Source organism: Oreochromis niloticus, linkage group LG12, assembly GCF_001858045.2.
Source record: "Oreochromis niloticus isolate F11D_XX linkage group LG12, O_niloticus_UMD_NMBU, whole genome shotgun sequence".
Lineage (NCBI taxonomy): Eukaryota > Metazoa > Chordata > Actinopteri > Cichliformes > Cichlidae > Oreochromis > Oreochromis niloticus.
This window is the reverse complement of record NC_031977.2, coordinates 12,152,478-12,180,279: the sequence shown is the minus strand read 5'-3', so window position 1 is coordinate 12,180,279 and position 27,802 is coordinate 12,152,478. Positions and strand designations below refer to the sequence as shown.

The 27,802-nt window shown below is 41.3% G+C and overlaps 1 protein-coding gene across 3 annotated transcripts; it reads left to right on the top strand.

Annotated features, from left to right (window-relative positions):
• Positions 1-35: 35 nt before the first annotated feature.
• mfsd3 (major facilitator superfamily domain containing 3) lies at positions 36-24,510 on the top strand. Of its 3 annotated transcripts, XM_005473153.2 has the most exons (7): positions 36-221; positions 694-1,519; positions 10,128-10,275; positions 16,490-16,590; positions 20,087-20,196; positions 22,467-22,690; positions 23,897-24,510. In XM_005473153.2, the coding sequence occupies exons 2-6, from the start codon at positions 820-822 to the stop codon at positions 22,662-22,664; spliced, it is 1,257 nt and encodes a 418-aa protein (XP_005473210.1). In that variant the 5' UTR covers positions 36-221; positions 694-819; the 3' UTR covers positions 22,665-22,690; positions 23,897-24,510. The 3 variants fall into 3 exon arrangements, with proteins under 3 accessions (XP_005473210.1, XP_003445646.1, XP_025752818.1); XM_003445598.3 differs by having other exon boundaries at positions 22,467-24,137; XM_025897033.1 differs by lacking the exon at positions 36-221 and adding an exon at positions 416-558 and having other exon boundaries at positions 22,467-24,137.
• Positions 24,511-27,802: the final 3,292 nt, after the last annotated feature.

The window sequence follows — 27,802 nt, the reverse complement described above, 5'->3', positions numbered from 1 at the left end:
GTAATTGTAAAAAAAAAGAAAGAAGAAAAGTCCGTATACATAATTTCACGTGAAAAAAAAAAGTTTAACTGATAGAACGAACTATTCTTGGTGTAGCATTGCAGAAAGGGGGATTGTTTGGCCAGAATCTGGCAACCTCATAGCTCATCCCGACAACAACTATAAACAAGCGGAGCACCCTCTCCGGTTAGCTGACACAAAGCTAACCAACTTTCCTTTAAGTATGTATTAAGATTTTGCTTAGAACAGACGCCGATATTTTTCTAGTTACTTCCCGGTCAAAATAAAACTCCAAATAATACTTGAATTCTGATGAAATATGTTTTAGGCTAATCGCTTGAGTACGTTTAGCTTGAGAGCAAGCTAGCTTGCTAACGGTAGCTAGGCAACAAACTTAAATTCTGCACCAGTAGTAAAATGTAAACGACCCAAAGTCATGTTTGAGTTGTGATGCAGGGTAAACGATGAACCAGATGTAATGACAACAGTACTGAACATGATGATGAGCACGAGTCATTGACTTTGAGGGGGCCCTCGTTAGCTGGGGCAACGTTGCTGGTAACTGAGCTGGGCAGAGAAGCAATAAAGCTGCAGTGAAGACCCAGCCTTTTAAGGCTGCCTGTATGAGCTGTGGACGTGTTTAGCAAGTTCACTGTAACAACCTTTAATTTCACAATCTGTCTTTTATTTCAGGCCCTGCGCACCTGGATCAACCAGTCCATTTGAGGGAGTCCCCTTTAATCAAAACAATGACGGTGACCTGACCAATGGACCAAGCCAGTGTCTGCTCAACCACAGGGTCACGTCTGGGGATAGATCATGAATGACAAACTAGTCTTCTTGGGCCTGCTGTACTTTGTCCAGGGCATTCCCTATGGTCTCCAGTCATCGTTGCTTCCTGTATACCTGCGAGGAGCTGGGCACTCCCTCACCCGCATTGGTTTTACCAAGATCCTTTACTTCCCCTGGGTACTCAAAGTCCTCTGGGCGCCTTTGGTGGATCGAGTTGGTACTAAGCGTCGCTGGCTGGTGGGGACAGTCTCCGGCCTGGCTCTAACATGCCTCTCCAGTGCTGCCCTGGCCCCAGAGGCACATATTTGGGGTGTAGCTGGGACCCTGCTGGCAATGAACACCTTGGCCTCTGTTCAGGACATTGCTGTAGATGGAGCTGCAGTGGGGTTGTTAAAAGGACGTGGGGAGCTGGGCCTGGGGAACACAGCACAAGTCGTAGGATATAAAGCTGGGTCGGTGTTTGCCGGAGGTGGGCTGCTAGCTGTGATTGACGTTGCTGGATGGAGCTGGATGTTTATGCTGCTGACATTTGTGTATGCAGGCGTAGCTCTGTTTGTGTGGGGGGCCCCTGTGTTGGATGAAGAGACTGTGAGGGGCCAACAGGCAGACGGCAGCAAAAAGGGAGGGCAGGGAGCAGATGCTGTACGGCCATGGAGGGTGTGGAGGAAGCTGCTGGCAGTGCCTGGCACACCTTGGACAGTTCTCTATGTGCTCACATACAAACTGGGTAAGTCTCATTATTATTTAAGCACTGGTTTAAGTTTGGGTAAAGTGATCTGTCGTGATAAATGTTCACTTATTTTCCAGAAGGGCAATATTGTTCAGTATTTGTTTAAAAGTAGTTATAGGCTCTATAAGGGCCTGATATCCATTTACGAGGACATTATACTGCCACTGTTCTATCAAAATTTAAAACGAATGTCCCCATATGTGGATGTAATTTTTCTCAGAAACAAAAAACAGGTAAAAAAAAAAAAAAAAATCAGGTAATTCTTTGTTTTTACAGTCATCAGGTCCCAATCAGCCCAAATAGCAAAGAGAAATTAATTCTTCATGGAATTGGTTCATTAAGCTGCTGGAAATAATCCTCAGAGATTTTGGTCCATATTATCTTAGTAGCATCACACAGTTGCTGCAGATTTGTCAGCTGGACATCCATGATGTGAATCTTCTGTTCCACTACATCCCAAAGGTGCTCGTTGGACTGTGATCTGGTGACTCTGGAGGGCACTTGAGTACAAAGAACTCATTGTCATGTTCAAGAAACCAGTGTACCAAAAAGATGAGTTTGCTATGGTCATACAGGTATTGACATGGTCAGCGTCAAGGTATTTTAGCCCAGAGAAGTGCTGCTCATTGGATATTTTCCCTTTTCAGACCATTCTCTGCAACTTTAGAGATGATTATGTGGAAAAATCCCTATAAATTAGTAGCTCCTGAAATACTCGGACCAGCCAGTCGGCCACCAACAACCATGACACATTCAAAGACCCTTAAATTATCTTCTTTCTATTCACTTAAACTTTAGTAGGCTGACTTGATTGTGTCTAGCCTAAGTTTATCAAGTTGCTGCCATGTGATGTCTGATTAGATATGTGCTAATAGACAATTGAATAGGTATATCTAACAAAGTGGCCAGCGAGTCTATACTATTGCAGTGCGGGATTATCATATCAAAAAGTCTATGTATGATTGTATGAGTTTAGCAGTTTTGTCAGCTTCTGTATCATGTCAAAGACAGGAAATATGCGTTTAACATGATTTAACAGGGTCAAGGCTGCGAGTACAGGAACCCCACCCACCTGCTGCTCAACCTTCTGTTTGTGACGAGAAGCCCATAAGAGCAAAGCTTAAAGGGAGGCTTGTTTAAGAGAATGATGAATTGAGAGGCTCTACCAAGCCCCAGTGTAGGATAAATAAGTATTAATTCAAGCTGCGAATCCGGCAGACTCACTCAGAGAACCCAAGACTAAATACATAGAGCTGGATTTGATTATAATACAAATTTTAGAAAGAAAAACACTTGATTTGTTTTTATTTATTTTCTGTTCAGTCGAGTCTAACTTTCCAGAAGCAATAAAATGCAGAAAGTTTTAGAAACAAACCCTTTTTCGTCCAACTTTGAGCCTCTAAAGTTGCCACTGTGTTTATGTAGGGCCCAAAGATCACCACTAGATGTCTCTGGTGGTGTTTCTGTGAGTACTGCACTCACAAGCGCATTGAAGAAGTTAGAGAAGTGATCCTTGCAAGGCAGGTTCTGCGCTCACATTGGGAAATGGAGACGTTAGATAGATAAAGCAGTTGTTTTTAAAGTCACAGTGACACACATACAGAGTTGAGATGAAAATGCAATTTTAATTTGAATGCACAGAGTTTTGAATGTGAACGAGTTTGTTCCAACAAAAAGCAAAAAGCAAAAAAAAATTAAAGTAGTTTTGAAATAGTTGAGCTTGTGTGTATGGGGGGGAGAGAGTTGATGTGACCAGAGTTTGGTGTTTGGTAGCAGAAGGGGATTATGTAAGGATTAGAGTGTCTTTGTGTCTGTGGCATTCAGAAACTGAAATGGAAGATGGCGCATCCTGGTGATGTGTGTTTCTGTGTGTGTGTTTACGTGGGTGGTGGGAATATAATTGTCTCCTCATATTTGCATAGTCTTGAGTTGTATGCGTGTGTCTGTGTATGTGTGTGAATATATATGTAGTTGTTTTTTTAAATTGCATGCATGTGTGTGTATATATATCTATATATATATATATATATAGATATATATATAGATGTGTGTGTGTGTGTGTGTGTGTGTGTGTGTGTGTGTGTCTGTGTGTGTTTTGGGAGAGTGTTAAGGGTGGCTCAGTAATCGGATAAGCCCCAGCAGACGACACTACTAGACAAAATATGAAGGCTGGCTGGACCCCCTAATCTGTCTCGGGAGTACACCCAACACTCTCTCCTTTACATAGCATGCATATACACACATGCCCATGCACGCCATTGGCTGATGCTAATGATAACAGCAATATATGCCTTTAATATACATTTAAAGTCCTCTCACTTGCTAGCTTTTCATATTTGTTTGATTTAAATGTCCCCCTCCTTTGCATTACAAAAAAAATGGTTGTGTAATATTTTAGATTAGGCCTAGATGTGCCAGCATAATTGCCTATGTGAGACAGTATTGTTTTTGTTCAAGGGCTATGTGGGTATGTTTCTGTGAGACCGGTAATCTGCCTGTCTGAACCCCCCTATTCTCACACTTGCACACACCAACACGCACATACAAACATACACCCCTCTCCCTCATCTATCCCTAATGAACTCTGAGTTTGCGCTGCGTCCAACACTGTGGCCAATCATTGGCAGCCTTGTGTATGAACTGTGACCCCTGTGCCATCTGAGGCTACAGGCATGATGGGAGAACTGTCTGGGTAGAGCGATGGATGGAGGGTGCAAGTGGGAGGGAAGCAGACGGAGAAATGGGAAAAAAGCCCAAAAAAAAAAGAGACAAACAATGGTGGGTACGAGTTGCAAATAAGCTCAATGTTGGACACAAACATTTTGATGTCCTGCTGTCATCCAATATTCCCATGGCGCATTTGGTCACTTTTGATTGTTAGCAAACTTCCATGAGGTTCCTTTAAATCAGTTCATTAAATATCGAATAAGCTGGAATTTGATCCATAGGAAAACACATTTAGCACAACGCTAAGTCACGAGAGTACGAGTGCACGTGTCTAAACAAAAGAGTGTTTGGACATCAGTGTGGCTATAAGGCTAACTGATTTATTAGATGCTATATGTATGTGAATGGGTTAAAGACACTAAAAGTCAGCTTTCTATCCTTGGGAATACAGATGCTTTACTGTGTATGAACTGATAAATATATAGGAAGTTAAAATCTGATCTATGTGTCCATATACGCACTTTTTGCTGTACAAGTGTTCCTCTGCCACCTTTCTTTATAATAAGTAGACTTTGTGTGACAATTTTTAAATACTAAATAAATGCATCAGAGCAGCAATTTGCAGTCCACCACTTGTCAAACACAGGGCCTGTATGCTTGACAAGTGGTGAACCCTGATGGTGACTTTCTCCAGGGAGCAACTCCGGTATAAGGATGAGGAACAGAAAAAGATAGCTTTGAGGATATATAATTTTAGGAAACATAATATGAGAAACTGCAGCACTGTACGGTGATACCGCTCATTGGCACCATCAACTGATGTCTCCAGGATAACCACAAAGTTGCATCAATGCCTCAGCAATTTAAAAAATATATAAGGTTTGCAAGGAAAGGATTTAATGCAGCACTGCTGCATTAGACTGCATTAGATTTAGCTAGCAGATTTAGAGAAAAACTTGGAGAGAGAGTGGGGGTTATTTTCCAGAGGGAAAAGGAAGGCCTGCAGGAAGGGAGGCTGAAGGAGGGGATGAATTAATGAACAACCGCCACATGGTGCCCTGAGAGACGAAGACCAAAATGGAAAGAGAAATAAACATATTTATCCATGGGTGCATGATCATTTTAGACATTTAACGATATAAATCCTGTCTTTTTACCACATTAACCACAGGTATTTATGATTCATTTGCCTTAATGATCCGAAATCAACATCAGCTGCCTTCATTAATTGACGACTATTGAGGATATTGTCCTGATTGCTTGAAATGCTTTAAAATCCTAAATGGAAACTGTGCAGCTGCCTTAAGATGGAAAGGATGTGCATTGTAATACTGCACTCAGAAAATAAACACAGGTGACAAACATAAGCAGCCCAGTAACGCAGCAGGTTTGAGTTGGAGTGATGATGTATCGTTCAGTGTTCATGAGACCTGCGGGCCATGGGGAACATCTGCATCGATCTGCAGGGACTGCAAGTGTGTTTGTTTGTGTCAATAGCCTAATATACACAGGATTATATGTAATTGTGTTCAGAGAGGGTTCTGTTTACTCTTTTGTCCTGAGGGAACCCAAAGAGCTGAAAGGTGTATGTGTGTTTCTACCTATGTTTATGTGTGTGACTGTGTGAGAGAGTGTGTGTAGTGCTTTGCTGAGACATGTAGTATGTATGAACCTGTCTCCGTTTACCTTGCTTTCTACAGGGAGTGATAAAGGGTCACTAAATGTTGACTGTGTGTCCTCGGTGATCTCTCCTGGACCTGCTCTGCCAGCTCTTTTGTCTAAGGTGCAGCATGAATGTCAGCTTTTCACCCCAATGTCCTCGTTGACCTTTTCCCCTCAGCTCAAGCTTATCTGTCTGTGATCCTTATACGTATAACCAGTTATCCCCCGTCTGCTGCAAACACGCTTATACAGACAGGCGAGAGGCTTAACTCTTTCCCCCATAAAGGCGACATTTGATGACCTGCCCTATACCCTTAATGACGCTTTTTGACATTTCAGTATATCTCAATAAATATGTTGTTTAATGACCAATAGTTTTCAGGTTTTTCCAAGGCTAGCCGATGCACTTCTCATGGACACACAGTCATTTTCTATAAGCAGGCCTGACATGTGACAGAAACCTCTCAGTTCAGAAGAGAGCTTCACAGGTTATTCCTAGTAGACTTTCAAGGGGTAAAGAGTTAAGGCAAAGTTGACCAGTTCAGTGAGAAAATCTCTGTTATGCATATTTTGGACCCACTTGTCCTCCTTGATCTGAGTGATCACTGTTATCCTATGATGGCATGTTTTTATCATCTGTTCTCCATCCATAGGGCACGTGGGTTCACTGAATGGTTTTGATATCCATCAGAATGATGTGAATCATCAGTGCCATCAATCAATGACAGGTTTTGTATTTTTGTTATTAGTTTGTGCACTGGCACTTGCTATCCACCTACCCACATACTGTGTGGCCCAAAAAACAACAGTGTTACTGCTCCTGATGAGAGAGAGGAAAAGACACACCGGGGAGCTTATTTCCCTCTTCCAGGACAAAGAGAAATAACAGAGTATACCAGCGGGAGAGCCTCGTTGTCTGCTGTAATTAACAGAAGTGGACAGATATCAGCTGGACAGTTAAAACAGTATTATGTCATAACATTTGCCTGGCTCTTTTTGATTTCTTCCAACTTCTTTATGTATGTTTAAAGAAGCTCATCTGTCTGTCCTCTACTTTTCACCAACAGTTTTTCTCTCACAGCCACTCACACCAAGAGCAAAAAAGTGACAAAAAAGTGACATGATAAACTGTCATGTCTACAAACACTGTTACATTAGGCTAAATATAAATGACTAAACTAACAGACAGGAACACCCTTCTTCTTCTTTTTTTTTTTTTTTCTCACATTTTATGGTGATGATGATGGATCATTGTGGCTTTCCCCCACACAGCATATTCTTTCCAAAGAGGTCTGAGGCGCAGGCAATGAGGGTGTCCACACATGTCTGTGTTGCATGTGTTGGTTATATGTAGAGGCATATTAAATTTATTATGAATGTAATATTGATGGTAATAATTTTATGCTTTGATGAGAAAACAAAACATTCTCTTGTTGTCAAGAGATTGTCGCTTATCCCAGAGATCATTGTCCATCTGCACCACCCTACTATTGGGCGCTTTTAAAATGACTAGAATAAACAGAGCCTCCTTCATGCTGTCACTCTTAATGTTAAATAATGCTGTCTTTCTTCTCTCTCTGTAAACACTTTTCTTTGAGCCTGCCATTCCTCCTCTGTTTCCTCTTCACTAACCTCCTAACATTGTCTCTGTTCATCTGCCCCTCCTCCTCATCCTCTGTCTCTAGCAGTCTCCATCCCTGTCCTATCTCTCCAGTCATGTTTAACTCATATCATTTTATGTATGATTTCATGATTGTCGTCTCTTGCACCGCATCACTTTCCCCCCTGCTTTTCTTGCCCTTTTCACCTATTGCTGTTTCTTCGTCCCTGTCCTTTTTTCTTTGTTTTTTCTGTTCCTGTTTTCTCTTCATTTTTCACCTTTGCTTTATTTCTCCATCCTCACTTTCTTCTTCTCTTGCCATCTCACTCCTTCAGTCTTGTTCCATTCGTTCTGATTTTCCCTCCACTCTGTTTAATCTTAGCGGATGTTTAATGAAATCCCTGCTGAAATGGACAATTGTTGCTTTGAGAATATTTATAGAAAGGAATAATCAGCCTGGGTTTATGTATGTGTGTGTGTGTGTGTGTGTGTGCGCGCGCCTGCATGTTACCACCCCTTCCCCCCCTTTAAAGAAATAATTAGTTGAAGGCAGGACTGTGAAAGCTCTGAGCTTTGAGCTAAACAACAGACAGACAGGCACAGGAGCGCAGAACCATGGGTAAACAACTCTGGCATCATGGGTACTGCTGCTGCCAGTGTTTACTTTATTATGACTAACATGGTTATTGCTCAGTTGATGCAACTCAGAACAGTTCAGCACAGAGGATGACAGAGATTAAAATGTGAGTAATGCACAGACATCAGTGCAACACCCACGGAGTGCGTGGACTGAAGGGATTTTACTGTTTTCTGTAGAAATTTACTGCTATACGTTTAAGTTGCGCTTGACCGCTGAAATTGTTCATCTCTATAAGATACAGATGATCAAAATTAATATGAACTCCAGTGTTTTTTTTTTTCCCCACGAGGTGCATTAAAGTTCAAGGATTTTAATTCAAGTCTGCAGCATTGTTGTTACCACTCGTTTACTAAGATTTTCCCTTTTCCCCAGTTACACCATTTAATTGCTTTGACTGCGGTAAAATATGGCTTGTTTTATTTTTTTATTTTTTTTTACAACCAGAACTTAAAAATATTTACTTTATCAGGATGTAGAAAAAAGGAAAGCATCATGTCCTTACATTTATATCGCTGGAAGCCAAAAACATTCTGCTCTGAATCTGAATTTGCTGCTAGAGGAATTCTCAAAATTGTTCCGAATCCATTCTACAATTAGTCAAACTTCGTTAGATTTTTTTTATAAAAGTATTTTTTCAAATAGTGAGACATTGATGCATTACTAAAAATCAATCAGTGTATGATTTTTTTTTTTCCTTAATTATTATTATTATTTATGCACAAGTTCTGGATATCCTTTGTGAAATTTAAACTTCTGGTTTTATGTGTTGTTAGTACATGTGACTTATTCATTTCAAATTAGCAATATAAATCAACACCTATTAAAATCTGCACATTTTATGGGGTTTCCCTCCTTTTGTGTGATGTAAGAAACCTTTTTAGATTTGTTGCAGTGGCAGTTCTTGTGTCATTTTTGCATCTTTTCTGAAGCATTAAACAACAAATATTTCACAGTCAAACAATTTTGTTTTAGAAGTAATCCTTTCTAACTGACTAAATGACCTTTCAGGACAAGCTCGAGCATGGTCATTCCCATCTCTGATAACCATATGCAAATTTCCAGCAGTAAAATATGAGTGACAGAGGAGGGAGACGTGGAGAATCCACGTTTCCTTCCCTGAATTTCCACAGGCTTGTCACACCGCTGTTTCGGCAGTGACACTCTAATTCCGCTGCTGCACTCCCTATCTAGCTTCTCGGCTTTCTCTTATTATTTTTTTCATTTCAGTCTGTTTCATCTGTCTTTTTTTTCCCCCCTCGTTCTCTATTTTTGTTTGTCTCCTGGCTGACTGAGTGAGTGAGTCGTCGGTTGTGTTGTGTCGTATTTGACAGCAGTCTGGGAGCCAAGCTGTCACTCATATAGCTCCTTGGTCCCACTGTCTTTCTGAAGTCATTCTCCATTAATATAATAATGGCGTATAGTCGGCACCACTGAATATTTTACTGTAATGTTCAGCAGAACATTACCCCCACACTCAATACCACACAGAGAAAGTCTTACTGCCTGACAGAAACTTTTTATTTTGACTGAAAGGTCTTTGTGCGGTCTGTTTCATCTGTGGAAGTTTCTGTGTTTTTGTTGTGTTTTCCTTTTTGTGCTTTAGGAAAAGTGCTAGGCCCCCGTTTGATAAAGTGACTGAGGGTATTCTTTTTCTTGTCAGGCATCTATTATTGACACTTTCCAGGAATAGGCCTGGGTGCGCCACATGTTCCGCATTTGATTCTGCAGTCGTCATCTCAGGAAAACTGTTTTTTTTTTTTTCTTTTCAGTGTTGCAGGCTAAACAGTTTGATACAGCACCCTCATAATATTTGACTGTGATTGGAATAGGCATGTGTATTCAGAAAGTGTCTCATATATTTACCGTTGGTGAAAATAGCAATGCTTAGTCAGATGTATACGGTAGGTAATGCGTCTTTTACTGATTGTATCCTACAACCCCTTTACCACCACCCTGACCCTTCACCCATTTTAATTCATCATTCATTTGGACTTCTTCTTTTTGTCCACCTCTGTCTACTGTCACTGTGTATGCAGGTGAGCAGGGTGCGGTAACCATGTTTCCTCTGTTCCTGTTGGATCATCACATGACTGCCAGGGAGCTCGGCTTCTGGAACGGTGTCATCGCCATGGGCTTCTCCATCTGCGGATCGTCCCTGGGAGGCCTGCTGCTCGCTCAGTTTAGGTAGCCTTCATCAGCACCATCATTTATCACTGGTTTCACCACGGCTCTTTTCTGTGGCAGAAGTATTTTGTGACTCTTTTCAGTGGTGTCACTTTGCAAAACCCTTCAATTTAAGTGGCGTCTTTGGGGGGTGTTTGCCCTTGAAAAATGTGTGAAATGCCTGTGAAAAACTTTAAATTGCATGTCACTAAATCCACATTCTTCATCAAACTGTGTAATAGTCACCTGGGCTGAAACTAAGATATTTAATCATGAACTAACCTGGCAGGTAGGTTTCTTCAGTTAATCGATCATTTCATATATCAGTGCTAAAAAGTACTGAAAAACGTCCATCATCATCAATCCAAGAAGACATTGCAAAATCACTTTCTTTTTTTAGCTTTTGTCTTATAGGTCTATCTATTTCTGTTATATAGTACTGTGCACTTTTTAAAGTGGTCTTGAGCAATAGTTCTTTGGGTTTTCTGAAGGTCTATCAAAATTTTTTTGGGGACATTGACTGCTTTGTCATTCATTTTCAGTCTAGTCCTTGAACCTGATCATTTTCAGAGTAATGTTGTTGGGTTTTTGGTTTTTTTTGTTTAGTTGTTTTTTGTTAAGCCACATAACACTGTCCCCTGAATCATTCAAGCATAAAAAGACTCCTAACTCAAGAGATGAACCTGTAATTTTTCTATCCATAACAGACAACTGTAGCAAAGAACCAATTTTAAATTGTATCTTTAGGCACTTTGTTACGAGCAGTCTGTGCCAATAACACATCATTTTAACCCATTTTTTTAGTTGAATCAAAGGATAAACTGCAGAGATAACAGTTTGATAGGCACCAACAAGGCTATTCCGTTGTTTCAAAAATTGGAGGTGAAGATCAGATTTACTCTCTAAACCAAAATCTTAAACTGTTACTAATGTAGTGAGAAAATACACAAAAACCACTGTAGATTCAAGTTTAAATTGCATAAAAGAGTTTATTGAAAAGCACTTCCAATAAACCCAAAGCTCAGACAAAAAAAAAAAACAGACAAAAATGCCCTGGGGGATGCAAACAGTAGACAAACAAAATCAAACCCTATTAAAGACAGACACACCGGGCGGTAGGAGGGGGGGTCTTAATTTATAGAGAATGGCCTACTGTGCCCTCCCCCTATTGCCTCCATTCTGGCAGGTATTCAGCTCTAATAAAATGGTACTCTCTAGTTTGTAGTTTATTACTTTTAGCTAGGTCACGCTGGCCTGCCAGACTTCAACGTCATACTATTTGTCAAAACATTCCCCTTTGAAGAACCCATTCCCTTTTGATGTAGCCATGTGTTCTCATGATCACCATCCGATGAGCCCAGGTGTTAGTCTTGTTGGATGGGTTTCACATCTGGTGTCCAAACATAACGCACACACAAAACAATCACCTCTTTAGTGCAGATACTTCAGCACAACATGTCGCTAACTTGTGCTCTGAACACTATGCATGTTGTGAGATAAGTACAGTACTTCTAAGCAACTGGGCCATTATATGGAAATTAAAATAAAGTGTCCTATAGTGCTAATCTTTTATAATACTCCAGTATTTATTAGCATTTATTAGAAATTTATAATGACTTTGAGTATTTCCAGTGTTAATTACTTTCTAGTGTTTACTTTGGTAAAACTTGGGCATAATAATAGTCCAGTAAACACACTGATTAACTAAGGATGATAAAATAAACAGTAATAATACTTTTCACAGTATGGAGTGTTGCATAGGCCAGAGTGGTTTCATAATGTGAAACATCAAACAATTCTCAAAGAGCTATTAGCCCCAAAATTGGGCTATGTATGTATGTAGTGAGTCCTTAGAAATTTGAGGAAACTGGTGAAATAGTTCACTTCACTTGTTTCACCGACTGTTCACTGAGGCTTTATCAGAAAGGGTCTAAGTGGAAGAGTGGCTGTCAAGAAATTATTTACCCACCATTATTTTCATCTGTGATTTTGTGCGCACTGACTGTCTCCTTTACTTCTCTGTCTCATGTTTTAAGCATCTTATCACTCTTTGTATGGTTAGCTTCTGCTAGTGTGTGTACAGTAATTTAAGTAAATATTGCCTTGTTTGAGAGCATGGGAACCTCCTCTGTGGAGCGTGGACATGAGCAACAAATCCATCAGACAAACACTGATGTGTGCAAAGACACAATACAAACACACACATGCACCCCTCAAGTTTGACACAATATCCACCTAGTTATTTTTAATTGTCACCTTTGCAAACGGGTATAAGATAGTAGACTTTCTGCTACAGGCGACAGACAGGTACCTGTTACAACATTCAATTGTAAATTACAACAGTTTGAGATGAATAAACATTGTCAGGGGTGGGATTACATCAGGGATCTGCTCTGAGCCCTTACTTGTTTCCATTAGTGATGAATGGGTTAACAGAGGAGTCAGGAAAGAAGACTATGCGCTATGGTATTTATAGATGGTAGTGGTGATCTGTAGTTAGAGTAGGGAAGAGGTGGAAGATAGACTTCAGAAGTAAAAGTATGCTCTGGAGAAAAGAAGAATGAAAGTCAGAAGCAAAACAGAATGCTTATGGAATGGAGAAGGGGTAGTAAAGGAGTTTGAATACCTGGACTCAACCGTCCAAAGCAATGGACAGTGCAACAGAGAGGTGAAGAAGAGAGTGCAGGAAAGGTGGGGTGGGTGGGGACGAGTGTCAGGGGTGATTTATGACAGAAGGAAAGCAGCAAGAGAAAAAGGGAAGGTTTGCAAGATGGTAGCAAGACCATCTATGATGTATGGATTGGAGATGGTGACACTGACAAAAAGAAAGGTGGTAGAGTTGAAGATACTCAGATTTTCACTGGGAGGGACCAGAATGGATAGGATTAGAAGCAAGTGCATCAGAGGGACAGCTCAGGTTGTGCAGTTTGGAGACAAAAAGGGGCAAGGCTGAGATGGTTTAGGCATGTATAGAGTACAGATACTGGATAAGACTAAGCTGCCTGGCAGGAGGAAAAGAGGAAGACCACATAGAAGATTTGTGGCTGTGGTGAAGGAGGACATGCGGAGGGTTGGTGTGACAGAAGAGGATGCTAGGGATGGGGTGAGATCAGGTGAGATCAGGGAAGATGATCCACTCTGGTGACTCTTGAAGGGAGGAGCCAAAAAAGTAATTTATAAAACTTTTTAAAGATTCATAAAGTTATGAAATTTGTTAATTACTGTTTATACCAAAAACCTTTTCAGGAAAAAAAAAACCCCTATCAAGCCTACAATAATAAAAAAAGAGAAATTTCCATAGATCCTGGTGTATTTGGATCAAGGTTTGAATAAACATCTTTTGTGTTTATAATATGATTTTTAAACATTTTCCATGTTAAATACAGACATCATAAAATTGTGCCATTTGCACCTGACCGCAGTTATGTAAGATTTTTCCATCTGCCTATAGAATCACTTTGTAGGACGGCCCTGCCTATGGCCATTGTGATGTGATGGGAACTGTGGCTTACAACAATGCCTGGACAGAGGATATTGTGCTAGTTCTCACTCCATGCATTGATGTAGTCTTAATATAAATCCCTATTCTTGCTATTAATTCACATCTTTGCTGATTAGAATATTCTGCACCTATGTGCATAAAGTAATTAGCATATGTTAGATGTACATGGTATAATGACGAGCTAATGGATAAGCAAAGTCTCTGTTGCCCTGTTTTGTTATCTGTGTCAGAGCTGTATGAGTGTGTTTGCTTGCCTGTTTGTTGACATGTATCAGTTGCCTTGTGCTCTCTCTTATGTCAGTCTGTTTGTCCTTTTTCTTCCACTTGGATTCCAGGCTTTCTCCCCTTGTCAGGTGACACTAGCAAACACAAAGGAAGCCTCCAAAGGCAAAAGTTTGGGTTTTTTATAGGGAAAGTGCTTTCAAAAGATGTCATTGTCATACTTTGGCTTTTGATCTTTCACTCTCCCTCTCCATTTCACACCTATGTAACTTGTAAAGGCGGTAAAATCTTCACACCCTCACAACACAGAGACTACTCTCTAAATGTGTTATTTTGCACAAGATAGACAGATTTAGCCTGGAAATTATACCTTTAAATTTGTACAAGCCATCAATTTCATTACCAATCTTTTAGTTTTGCAAGGTTTTGCACTGACCCAAAATATACTTAGTAAGTATTCTTGGTGATGTTTTAGGCTTAAAACCATTGTACAATAAAATTCAAAGATTGTACATTGGGAAATAAATCACTGGCTTCATCCAGTCTCAAACTGTCTTCCCCTGAAATTTATAGTAGCAATTTATTTGAACTGTGTGTTAAGCTCTGGGTTTGAGCATGGAGGTTGCACATTCTCCCTGTGCCTATGTGGGTTCTTTGCACGTACTGTGGTTCTAGTTTTGTCTCATCCAACCAAAGGATGGCCTCCAGTCTGCATAATCTTTTTCCGGGTTGTCCTTGACATGCTTCACTCTGGCTTGAAGGTATCTCTTCTGCAAAAGTGACGTTTTTACTGGTCTGCATTCTCGCAGTCCATACCCATACAGGTTTCCACTGATTGTCTTCTTTGAGACTACAATTCCTGACTTGGCTAATTCATTCACTGGAGTCTTGGCACATGTTCTGGGGTCACTAGTTTTATTTCCAGGTTCTTCGAAATCTTTTGGTTCCCACCACTGCTAGGCTTATTCTGTATTGTGTGGCTCTCTTTAAATTTCTTGATACTTCTCGATCCAGCTCTTGACACTTGTGGTGTGATAATTTTGTATAATCATCTTCTGCTTTGTAAGCATCACAAATTCTTTTTCTCAAGTATGAACTTCATTTATCTTTGGCATGATGCTTTCCCATGTGACTGTCATTGCACAGCAGTGGTTTGTGCTATGGGTCCACAAATGTGTAGCAGATTTGGTGTTAAAACTAGTTTCTGATTGTACGTACACTGAGCTCCTCCGCTTGGTTACTACTTCTCATCACCTGCACGTACACACACATACACACACACAGAAAGGGCTGTTAGTTAGGCTGGGCTGTTGTTCCTCCTCTAAAAGCTCCGTTGGAAGGTATATCCTCACTACCATCAGAAACGGCTGAGTGGTCAGTGAGTGACCCCCTTTACAACTGCCCCTGGCAACCTGAGAACGTAGTTATTCTTATCTGGGCCTGGCCCGTGTGAGGTGGCAGCCAGGGAGGTTTCTTTTTCTCACACACACACATCCCTCAGCATCTCTTGAGAGTGCGTGATATGAAAGGCTGTCATTGAGAAGGGAGGCAAAGGAGCAGCAGAGAGAAGAATGTCTTTAGCATGTGAATGATGCAGGATTGGTTTTCCAGTAGAGAGGTAAGGGAACGCTGGGTGGAGGGGGAAGAGAGAGCCAGATAAAGATACAGGGAAGAGTGAAAGAAGAAAGGGGGGGGGGGGTCTTGAACAGAAAAAAAAAAAAATACATTTAAATTAATAGAGCTTATGGGTTTTAGGTTTTGAGATGTTTTGAAACACACAGGTTTTAATCCATTAATCAAGTAATCAAATAACTTATCAATATAGTTGATAGCTGCGCTGGAACATATAATCACGACAGCCCTGGTACAGATCTATTTGGGAACCATTATTTCTCCTCATTTCCTGTCACATTTATACTGGCAGACATGTTTAAAGAGTCTGTCTGAATATGAAAGATAAATTCAGATTTTCTTACCTAACTAAATCAGATAACCTGTCTTGTGTGTCCCTTTCTTTCTCACAACCTTTTTTTTTTAAACACATAAATAATTACATGCAAAAAAAACCCATAAACAAACACACACAGTCCCTTGAGTGGCAGGCATCCTCTGAGTGATTGGCATTGTTAATCCCTGATGTCACACAACAGTGTGAGTGCGTGTGTGTGTTTTTATGTATGTTAACAGTGATTAATTATCTTTCTCATGCTGGGGATCTCCTTAGGTTATTGATTACGTCATGAACCAGACCCACAGGGGGATGATTTTCTTGCACTAACAGGGAATCAATTAGTGTCTGGGGACTTGTTTACTTATGCACGTGCACGTATGTAACTGTGTGCGCGCGTGCGTGCGTGCGTCTGTGAAATGCGAAGAAACAAACAAAGTGTCTCTAAATTTAATGATACTAGCCCGGAGTGGCTTTCATCAGGTATCACACTGCTCATCAATACAACTAAAAGTTAGTTAACAGCTCTCTGATGCTCTTCTTGTTTGCTGTTTTTTCCTCAGCATCGGGGCCCTGATGCGGCGCGTGTTTGTGTTGCGAACAATCAGCATGGTCTTCCAGAGTTCTCTGCTCACTGTCCTCGAACCATCGCCGCTCATGAAAGGTAAGAAGCAAACCCATGATAAGACAATGGTCACAAAGTAAAGGATTTTAAAATATTTTAACAAATGCTACAATTCTGGATTATTTAGTCCGGTTTATGTTTGGTGCTCTGATGTAAATATGACAGAAGCGGGCAATGAAAGGACAAAATATAAATCCAATCTTTTTCTTTACCACTTATCGTATCCACGGCTGCAGGAGGGCTGTAGGCTGTCCCAACTGTAACTGGGCAACAACAGGAAAACAAAGAGCTACATGTTTGGTCATCATGTCAATGAGCATATATACAATAATCAAATAAACAAGTGTTAATACTCACTGAACCGTATTAACCTACAATTTCTATATTCTTTTTTTTTTTTTTTAAATTGTGAATGGCGGTGAATAATAACACACACACACACACACACACACACACCAAACACAGTGAAGCTACAAAGCCCAACAGTGGCCACAATTACAGTTTTATCAGCACGGAATGAAGTCAGCAAAAATAATGCTGTTGAGTGCTTATGGCAGGCTCAGCAAGACACAAGCAGTGATAGTCCCCAGGTTTACTGCAATGCTATTGTTTCATGGTATTTCTGCTAGTGCATTTAGGTTCTGGATATGTGTAAAATGAGGTTCCTAGTGTTTGTTCTGTGGTTAAGGAGCTGATATTTATTTATTTATTTGTTTCTTTGTTTGTTTATAGTGACAGTGACAGGAAAGTAACTTGATATTGAGGTTAAGTAAGACTTTGGCAGCAGGGTTTTACATTAGACATTTGTTGTGACAGGATAAGATGTAAATCTTTCAGTAGATTCATTCAGATTTAATACATTTCCATGTGCACTTGAAGCTGACCTGTAGACATCCAAATCATTGGCCTAACATGTCATCGCTCCAGTCGGAGACTTTTCTTCTTTAATTATTGCTTTGGACCTCTTCGACGGAGTTTGCATGTTCTTCCTGTGTCAACAGTGTCTTGCAGATGCTCCAGCTTCTTCGTACACTCCAAAGATGTGCATGGGGCCTATCCTGTTTGCAGCCACTCAGTCAGTGCTTAGGATGCCACAGTGTGTGGTGAAGCACATTTTGGAGCATTCCAGGAATGGCTTGTGTCCTCCGTGTCATTAAAAATACATGCCAAAGAAAGCCATGTCAGGCTTCAGAGCAGATGGGGCAGGAAGTTAGACACAGGAATGATACAGACCAACCACTGCCACACAAAGAACCAAGCAAAACCTCATCCAAGATACAGCATCACAGACTCTCACATGGCATATCCACACTGTTGAGGATAGGTGTTTTCTGCATTTTGCCCAGTGTCAGCTGGAATAGACTCCACCCACTGCAACTCTGGTTGGACAAGTGCTTAAGAAGATGGATGGATTTCTCAGTGCAATATTGTAATAATTTGGGGATTTCATCTGTGGTACATAATGTAATTTAAAAACTCAGAGAAAACAGGAAAAAACTCTGAACACTAAAAACCAGAACTGTGTGACAGAGATCTCAGCATGCCATCAGGGGACACTGTACTAAATATGGATGAAAGATGCAACATCACAGACCCCTAGCTGGTGTATCTCTAATGACTTATCAATTATGTTTTTTGAATCAATGATGTTCCACCTTTCTTAATTATTTTTTTATTCTTTAAAATTTGTTTGAATGTTGTATCAAATTAAACTGATGGTGTGAAACTGGAGTGACAGCTGGGTCTAAAGTGGGGGTGGGATTACATCAGGGATGGGCCCTGAACCCCTTCTTGTTTGCAGTGGTGATGGACAGGCTGACAGATGAAGTTAGCTGGAGCCTATGGAGAGACTGTGATGTCTCCAAATAACATTGTGATCTGTAGTGAGAGTAGAGAGCTGATGGATGAGAGCCTGGTTAGGTGGAAGTGTGCTCTGAAGAGAAGAGGAGTGAAAGTCAGCAGAAGTAAGACAGAATAAATGTGTATGAATGAGAGAGAGAGAGAGGTATAATGAGTTTAAATGGCTCAAGTCAACCCTCCAAAGCAACAGACAGTACAGAAGAAAGGTGAACAAGAGGGTGCAGGCAGGGTGGAGTGGGTGGGGGAAAGTGTCAGGGGTGATTTGTGACAGGTGAGGGCAGCAAGAGGGAAAGGAAAGGCTTGCAAGATGGTAGTGAGTCCTTCTATGATGTAGTTTGGAGATGGTGGCCCTGACAAACAGACAGGTGCCAGAGTTGAAGGTGCTTGGTGACCAGGATGGACAAGATTAGAAATGAGGATATCAGAGGAACAAGTCAGAGAGGCAGCGTCAGAGAGACAAGGCTGAGATGGTTTTGGCATGTGCAGAGGAGGGATAGTGGGATTTATTAGACAAAGGATGTTGAACATGGAGCTGCCAGGTGGGAAGAAAAGAGGAAGATTCATGATGTAGTGAAGGAGGACATGCAGAGTGTCGGATTGACGGACAAGAATGCAAGGGGTTAGATGGAGGCGCACGATCCTATTGGGATCCCTTAATGGGAGCAACTGAAATAGGAAGATTGTGAAAATGAGAGTTGTTGAAATCATGAATGACTACAATATCAAATGTTTGAGATTTTGAACACTTTTTGTGTCAGCTGTATGACAAGTGAAGAACCCTTAAAAGGAAAAGAGGGTCAAGTTTGAAAGGTTATATGTGGGATGTGAAGCCTGGTACTAATGTCACTGGCAGTTTCAAATGCTATTAGACCTTGTTTTAACCAGTGGCCTGTAGTACAGTCTTAATGCATGATGTGGAGGACGTCTGTAGGTGAGGTCTCCCTCCAGACAGATATTCATTCGTTAATGTCTGAATGACACATCTGATTGCGCTGAACAGCCGGTCGGGATTCACATTCACACCATTCATCTCCTCCTGAGCCCGTCTCTTACCCTATCAAGCTTCCCCAACTCAAAGTGGAGGCATCTCCCGCCTCCATTTTAAACCCAGAACAAAGATTTCAGGAAAACTCAACTAAAAACCCTCAAAACAGAAAAAAAACATTCAGTTTCAGATTTTTCAATATTACATGATAACCCTCCGCTTCCCGTTCTTCCAGTCTGATCAGTCGGTGTATCTTTTTGACTCCACCAGCTTTATGTCGCTGACTGAAGAGTCTTGCTCGGCAAAAACTCTGGCGGCTTGAGTGAATAATTCAGTGTTAGTGGGAGCAGAGACAGATAGGCTCTGTGGTTCCTCTGTGTTTCCCCACTAACACTGCTCTGCCACTTCCCCTCAGAGGATACACTACATGTGTTTTGGGGACTGGGACTGGGGGGGGGCTGCACTTCAGCAGATTACCGTTTCTCGCTGCTTTGTCTCCCTGCTTTCACTTTAACATAGAATTGTAAAGTGAGTAGTGTAGCAGAGAAAACGACGGTGTAAAGCTGCTAGATTTCTGCCTGCTTTCAGAAAAGGAACTGCTGGGTTTTCTGTTGTCTTATTGTAGTTAGACTCAGATGTGTCAAGGCTGGTTTTGATTCATTTTACTTGCACGTGTGTGTGCTTTCTCAGGTATGGCAGTCCTGAGCATGAGTGTTCAACACTTCCTGGGTGGTCTCATCACCACGCTCACCTTCACTACCATGATGCATTGCACTCAGAGGGCCGAGGAAAGCATTCAGGTAAAAAGGAGTTCTGTCCATTCCCGCCAACAAGCTCATTATCTAGCCCAGGGCTGCTTTCATGTACAAGTTTTGCTCTGTTGTCATCATCTTTTTTAGTGTTAATTGTGTTGTGCTTTACTGTTAGGTCTCCTGTGGCTCAACAAGCCAACAATACAGTCTTTTCATTCTTTTCACCCTCTTTCTTTCTCCCCCCCACCACCTCTGTTTAGGTTAAATTGTGTAATGTTAGCTCATTTCCTTTGGTTGTCAAAGTGATGGCGGAGAGGGAAATCTTTCAGCATTAAGTGCCATACCTTTTGTCACCTGTACCTGTCAGTTGTCATCAGCTGTTTCCACCTGGAAAATGTCAAAAGTTTCAGCAGCCCCAGTTTCCTTGCATTGCGGCCCCCCTTGCTGACATTGTCCCTCCTACTGCCTGTCTCTTTGTCGTTCTCTAGTCTTTTAAACGCTCTCTTTTCCGACTCCGACTTTTTTCGCTCATTTTCTCCTCTTTGACATAACTCCTTTTGTCCCCGTCGTATCTGGGCCAGCGTTGCCTGGAGGTGATCGTTGTTCACACAGCCATTCAGACGTCACTCAGTCAATCTCTGAAGGTGACAAATTATCATTTAAATTGCTGTCAGTCCTAAAGTGACAAAGAAAGATGGAGGAAAAAAGCTGCAGCACAGACACCAGGATCCAGTTATGAAATTAAACTTAATGAAAGGAGAGAGAACAATTACAGCATTTCACGAGGAGAGGCGAGGTTAATCGGAGAGATTCTCATGACACAGACTGACTGTTTTGCTTTTTTGGTGTCGGTGTGGGATTTTGGTTTGTGTGCACATACATGAGAGGAGAGCATTAGCTCACCTGCGCTTGTTGTGTGTAAATGTGTGCGTTACTGAAGGTAGTGCTATCCAGTAACAGAAAGCTGATAGTGTGAGTGCTTGTTAACGATCCCCAGGAGAAAGAAACCGAATCTGTTAAACAAGTTGCTCAGAATAAAGGCACTCCACTTAACTGTGGTTACACAGGCTCTCAGAGCGCTCTACCTCGGCCTGCAGACCACAGACCCCACTCACCACTCATCAGATTCTGATGTGATTTTCAGTCTTTGTTTTTTCCAGTGAGAAATGACCTCAGCTGATTTAGTGAGCATGGTCCTGTCCCCAAAATTAAAAAAAAATTGTCATAAATAAGAAAAGGAAATGTTACAGACGTGAACTGCAGAGAATATTAAATGTTTTTGCTTAAACAAAAAGCATAAATCAAAGTGATCCCAGTTAAGAGTTAATCTGCTGATAAATTATTGGACTAACGGTCGCAGCTCTGTTCTTACAGTAATACAAATAATATGCAGGAAACACTTAGGAGTATTTCTTGCAGCCCGGGACATTTAAGGGAATGTAATGTTACCCTTGTTTATCTCGTCGACAGTGTGCAAACAAAAGCACAATTCTGAACCCGACAAAGTTGTAAAAACGTCCTATAAAGTTAAGTGTGTTATCTTTTTCCTTTCGCAACACAAAAACAAATTTGTGGATGAAATATTTCCTTGTCAGATAAGATGAGATTTCTTTATTAGCCCCAGAGTTGGGAAATTCACAATTAACAGTGCAGGCTTCTTGTAAATGTAATCTGATTGTAGGACTCGAAGCATTTGTTCTAATGAATTCTGCTTTTCTTAATTTTAATTAATGTGTTCAGGTAATGGTCTAGGTGTCACTAGAGTCCCACGTTTGTCAGAGCTACCTGCTGCTCTTGGGCAGAGGGAGGAGGCTCTGAGAGATTAGGTAATCTCTGTCCTTCTTGTTCTCCCTCTCTCACTCCGCTCTTGAAAGCCTTAAGGCTGAGATCAGATAGCCTGCTTCGCTTGGCCTCTTTCCATCATCTCAGGCCATGATCTCACGCTTTCTCTTCCAGTATTCCAGCATTTCGTATTTTTCTCTTCTTTTGCAGTTTGTTTTTCCTAGAAGTTTTCAGATCTAATCTCTCGCCCCGTTTCTCCCTCTGTAGTGGTTAATTGTGTTAACCATGTTTATGCCTAAGAGACAGAAGGTGATAAGCTGTGCTGGTGGATAGGATGAAGTCTCACTTTTTTGTTTTTTTTTTGTAACGGTGTTGCACTCTACTCTCAATACTGGTATCTCTTTTTACTCACAATGTGTCTTTCTTTCCCAAACTCTCCATTTCCCCTTCTCTCCTCTCACTTCCTTCTACTTTACCTTTCCCTTTTAATCTCTTTTCCCCTCATCCTACCTCTCGGCTGCCCCTTCTCCCTGTAGGCGACCCACTACAGTTTCTTGGCTACTCTCGAGGTGCTGGGGAAGCTGATGTTCAGCGCTCTGGCCGGAGGCTTGGTGGATTGGTTTGGTTTCCAAGTTGCCTTCCTCTTCTTCCTCACCCTCTCTGCCGGAACTGCCCTGCACGTGTGGACAGCTACCTTCACCGGTGCTCTTAGGGAACACCAGCAGCCCAAATGAGATCAGGGTGAAACATCCTGGCTTAGGTGCTGAAACAGTGGTGAAATAATTTGAGTATTTGGACTCATTAAAAAGCTCTTGAATCCTGTTAAATGTAACTCACGACTTCAGAAACTCATTTCAGTTTACAAGATCTTGAATAAGTTTATCTCAGCCATTTTTAATGGAAAATCAGCCATGCTTTTTAAGTACTCTGTCACAGAGTTTTTTTTCTTGTTGTGTTTTTTTTAATTGCACATCATAGCTCTGGCAGATTTGCCTTATTTTATTTTATTTTTTGCATATATAAAGTCTTAAATATACTGGAGCACAGCAAGGCTTGCAGATACTGGGTAGGTAAGGATTAGTGTGTAGAGTTTTCTGAAGGGCAGGTGATGAGGTGTGGATATTGTTGGGCAGTTTGGAATCTAAAAAAATCACTTGGAAGCAAAGGGAAAAAAAAATCAAAGCTTTTTATAAAATCATCTGAGCCATTTTAATATTGTCATAAGACAGCAATAAGAGCTGTAGCCAAAAGCAATATTGCTTCTTTGTTATGCTTGTTCTGTCATAATGTACTGTATGTAAATTTGTTAGTCATTATCCTGGGTTGTATGGTTTACAGCTGTAAATGGAAAAAAAATTACTACCTCGTATCAACGCTGTATGGTACGATGCACAGGAGGCAAATACAGAGTAGCCACACTGAGTAGAGCAGCAACACATACAACATGCTATCTAACAATTAGCCAACGTAGAGTCATATTTACTGGGACTTTCTCATTAAAAAAAGAGAATTAAGAGTTACAGATTTAGTATTTACAGTCAGGGTCGTATATTAGGGGGCAATAATGAGGACCATACAGCTCAAGTGGATAAACTATTTGTTACATGGCTGTAATACCTAAACACTTAATATTTTATCGTTTATTTATCCTAAAACTTGGGAAAATACTGTGTCACAGCAGCCAAAACATTAAGCACAACATAGCTTAAATAAAGTAGAATAGCTCTGTGAATAGCACAGTAAGGTAAAACTTTGAATTAAAGCTGAAAGTCTAAAATCAAATCTTTACTGCTTCGTTAAAAAAAAAAAAATCCATTGTGGACTTTCAGAGTAAAACTGCAAACAAACAACAAAGGGCGTCTCTGTCCAAACACAAGCCGACTGGACTGGACCTGACTGTATTCTGTTTCATTTCTTTGCAGAGTACAATACTCCTTAATACTTCTTTTCTTTTGTTACCGAATAGATCCATCCTTCACTTGGCTTCTTGTAGGAAACCTCAGCCTTACACACTGCATGGTGCCATCTCGTCTCACCTTTGAATCGAACTTGTTATTAAAGAAAACTTGAATGACCAACATCACTGGGAAACTGCAGTTCTTGACAACATTGTACTTCTTTTGTGTTTTTTCATGTTAAAAAAAATATCAAATGCACAATATTACACGCTCTATATAGTGTAACTCTTTATGGTACTGTATCCTATAGAAGATAATTTTCTCCAGTTATAATATATGAATGAAACAGCAATGTAGAATGTTTTTCTTACAAGGCTTGGTGAGAATAAAAGTAAAATCCTTCACATAGCTGAATGTAATAATAGAAATTAAGTCTTAAAATTCATTGTTGGACAACGATGGACTGGTTTTAAATAAAGGCGGTAACCTCAGCACGTTTATTTAAATAAAAAAGCCTGCTTTCACTCACATGGCACATAAAGGGATGCCATAGCACATCTGTACTCTTCTATTCGTGTAGCCAGGTCCGATGACTTGTGGCACGTATAAGCAAAGCATATCTCTTGTCTCTCAGCTACTGTGTTGCCTGAGATTTGCACAAAAATAAAGCTGCTGAGTAAAACTTTGTCTTTTTTTTTCTTCCTGTTATTGAATTTTATCACATTTTTACTCTAGGAAAAAAAGGTCCTGTGTGGTCTTTGGGGGTACACCTACCTTTGAAAATCCACTCTTGACTTGTGGCAACCCTGAACACCACACTGGCTCTCTGTTGTGTCCTAGCTAAGGGCTACAGGAGTCAATAGGCCCCATGTCACACGATCCCCAACCCCATACAGATTTAATGAAACAACAAATGCTATGAAGGAGGATTAGACCAGCTTACATGGCACCTCAATACACCTCCACTTTACACTTCTTCACCTACTGTCATTATCTGGGCATTTTGTTGTCTCGCGGGATAAAGGGGAGAGTTTGAAGTGAGCCTTATATGGATCTGTTTAGTTTGGTCTCCATAAGCCTTTCCATATATGTGAGTTTGGAAAGTTTGTGCTTCTCTTCATAAAACAATCCCTTCTTTCCTTTATTTTTTCCTCAGAGATCACTGTAAATGATTTCTTATGAAGAAAGCGGTTTCAAACATATGCAGGCAAATCATTTGTGAGCTCTATTTTAAAGCCTGTGCAGATGAGAGTAAAGAAAGGTAAGGACGTGGCCTTGATCCAGCAGTGCTGATGAGAGTGAGACCACCTACTGCAGTTGCCAGATTGCCACAAACCCCCCCGTGGTGAGAGTGAGCGTCTGGGGGCCGACCTCCCTGCCTCAGTTGCCCATTGTAGTGACAGACTAGTGGATTTGATGTGCGTGTTGGTGCACATGTCAACTCCAAACTTTGTGGAATAACAATCCTGGGAATTGCGTAAGAGCTGTTGCCAACTTGACGACAAGATGGCTCAATTTATCAGGCATTTGCTGCAGACACAGAGCTGTACCTATTCTTTGAATCAGCAGTGCACACGGCTTTGTGCTAGTTCATGTGTGGATTTTTTTGAGCTGCTATCACCAGAGATGCATTCCCTATATGGGAAGGTAAGGGTGTTTTTTTTTGTTGTTTTTATTTTTTTTCCTTTGCTTTTTATCAGCTGCGATTGTGTTTCATTCATTAACAATTGGGTTGGGGCACAAGTCTGGTCACATCACCAACTTTATACCTGTATCACACAGGAGGCACAGCAAAAGGAGATGCCCCATTCACCCTGTGCCAAGCCTGATCAGCTAATCACAGTGTCACAAGACTCGCCACAATGACACAGAGACAATAGGAAACACGGAAATAATAAGGCGGATTTTATGCGCTGCCTAGAACGGAGAGAGTTCACTGACAGTCACATCTCCTGCCTGGTAGAGTTACCTCTGGGGAGAGAGGGAGGGAGGCAGAGAATGCAACATGTTTTAATCTCGGCAAACAAAGGTGTTGTATCGCTTTTTTCTCCCTTGCTTTTGTGTCCGAGCGCTTCAGGGGGAGAGAGGTGTTGGCTTTTGGTGCTGCTTTTGTCCTGCGGTTGGCAGAATGGTCTTCTGGGAAACCTGAGTGGGCAGGTGGAGGAGCGATCAGCAGCATCAAGTGTCACAGTGTTTCCTCCACCGGTGTTTACTTTTTGTTTATTTGGAGAAAGAGAGTCACGGACACCTCTCTCTCTCTCTCTGTCTCCTTCTCCTCTCACTTCCAAGCTCATCTCTCCTTCCCACCGCTTTGTCTTTAGTCTTTGTATTCCTCCTCTGCCATCTCGACTAACTTCACTCTAGGACATTTTTTGATGGGATACACAAAGATTTCAGACACTTCCTGTTACCTGAAATAACCAGAGAAAGATTAGGGAAATAAATACAATCTGACCATTCAAAATGCATCTAATGTTGATGGTACAACCAAAATGTCAGCGTTCAAGGTATTATATGTGTTACAGAATACTATGTTTGCCTTCTGTCCCTAAGCATTTATAGGTAAGCTTTTATTCTAATGGTTATGGATGTGAAGGCCAGTTACTGTCCTGTTGGAACACTTTTAAAACATATCATATTATCATATGGATATCTATACTAATGGAAATTAAACTTATCAACCCAAACAGTGTGAAAAAATGATGTGGTAGCCTAGTCTATTTTCATTCAATTTCATTGCAGCAGTTCAAAATGGTGCTCAGTAGTTTGTATGTCCCCCTCATGCTTCAGTGCATGCCTAAAAACATCTGAGCATGACCCTAATGAGACGACGGATGGTGTCCTGGGTGATCTCCTCTCAGGTCTCGACCAGATCATCACTTTCGGACAGTCTGATGTGCAACCTGGAGGTGCTGGATGGATCAAAACATAATGTCCCGGAGGTGTTTTGTTGGATTTAGGTCAGGTGAGCGTGGGGACCATTCTGTGATATCAAATCCTTCATCCTCCAGGAACTGCCTGCGTATTCTAGCCACATGAGGCCATGTATTGTTGTCCACCAAGAGGAACCCAGGCCCCACTGCACCAGTGTAGGGTCTGACAGTGGGTCCAAGGATTTCATCCTGATACCTGATGGCAGTCATGGTGCTGTTACCTAACCTGTAGAGGTCTGTGTGCCCCTCCATGGATATACCTCCCCAGATCATCACTGACCCAACACCCAGGGCTGAACGATCTTACAGGCAGCTTAACCTTTTCGACAGCTTCTCCAGACCCTTTGGCATCTGTCACATGCTAGGTTCAACTTGCTCACATCTGTGAAATGCATAAGGTGCCAGTAGTGGACCTGCCAATTGTGGTATTCTATGGCAAATGCCAGTCGGGCTCCACGTTGTCAGGCAGCGAGCACAGGGACCACTAAAGTATGTCGGGCCCTCGGGCCAACCTGAGGTGCCTAGCAGGCTCTGGATGTGCTCACTCTGTTTCTCCATGCACAAAGGAGCAGATGCCAGTCTTGCTGATGGAAAGTCTGAATCCAGCTCTCCTAGAGAAACTACCTGTCTGCTAGAATCTCCTCTATGTTTGTGAGACTGTGCTGGGAGATACAGCAGACCTGGCGATCATTTGTATTGCTGTCCCATCCTGGAGGAGTTGAACTACATGTGCAACCTCTGTAGGGTCCAGGTATCGCCTCATTTTACCAGTAGTGACACTGACACTAGCCAAATGCAAAAATAGTGAAAAACAGTCAGAAAAGGTGAAGTAGGCAAGAATGTCCAAAGCACCTGAAACTGATCAACAACTCACTCTGCTACTTAACAGACCAGATCAACATCCCAAAGGTTTAACTGACTCGATGCTGCACTCTGATTAAAAAGAGTCTGATAGCAGACTCTGTGTTGATGCACCAAAGCTGCTCTGAAGACATTAGCTGACTGCGCGTGACCAAAGACCATATTTCCCATCTTTGACAC

Excerpts from the sequence above, each read along its gene's own strand:
- mfsd3 (XM_005473153.2), top strand. The coding sequence starts at position 820 with ATGAATGACAAACTAGTCTTCTTGGGCCTGCTGTACTTTGTCCAGGGC. Across the intron at positions 1,520-10,127 it reads TGTGCTCACATACAAACTGG|GTGAGCAGGGTGCGGTAACC; the intron begins GTAAGTCTCATT and ends CTGTGTATGCAG. Across the intron at positions 10,276-16,489 it reads CTGCTGCTCGCTCAGTTTAG|CATCGGGGCCCTGATGCGGC; the intron begins GTAGCCTTCATC and ends TTTTTTCCTCAG.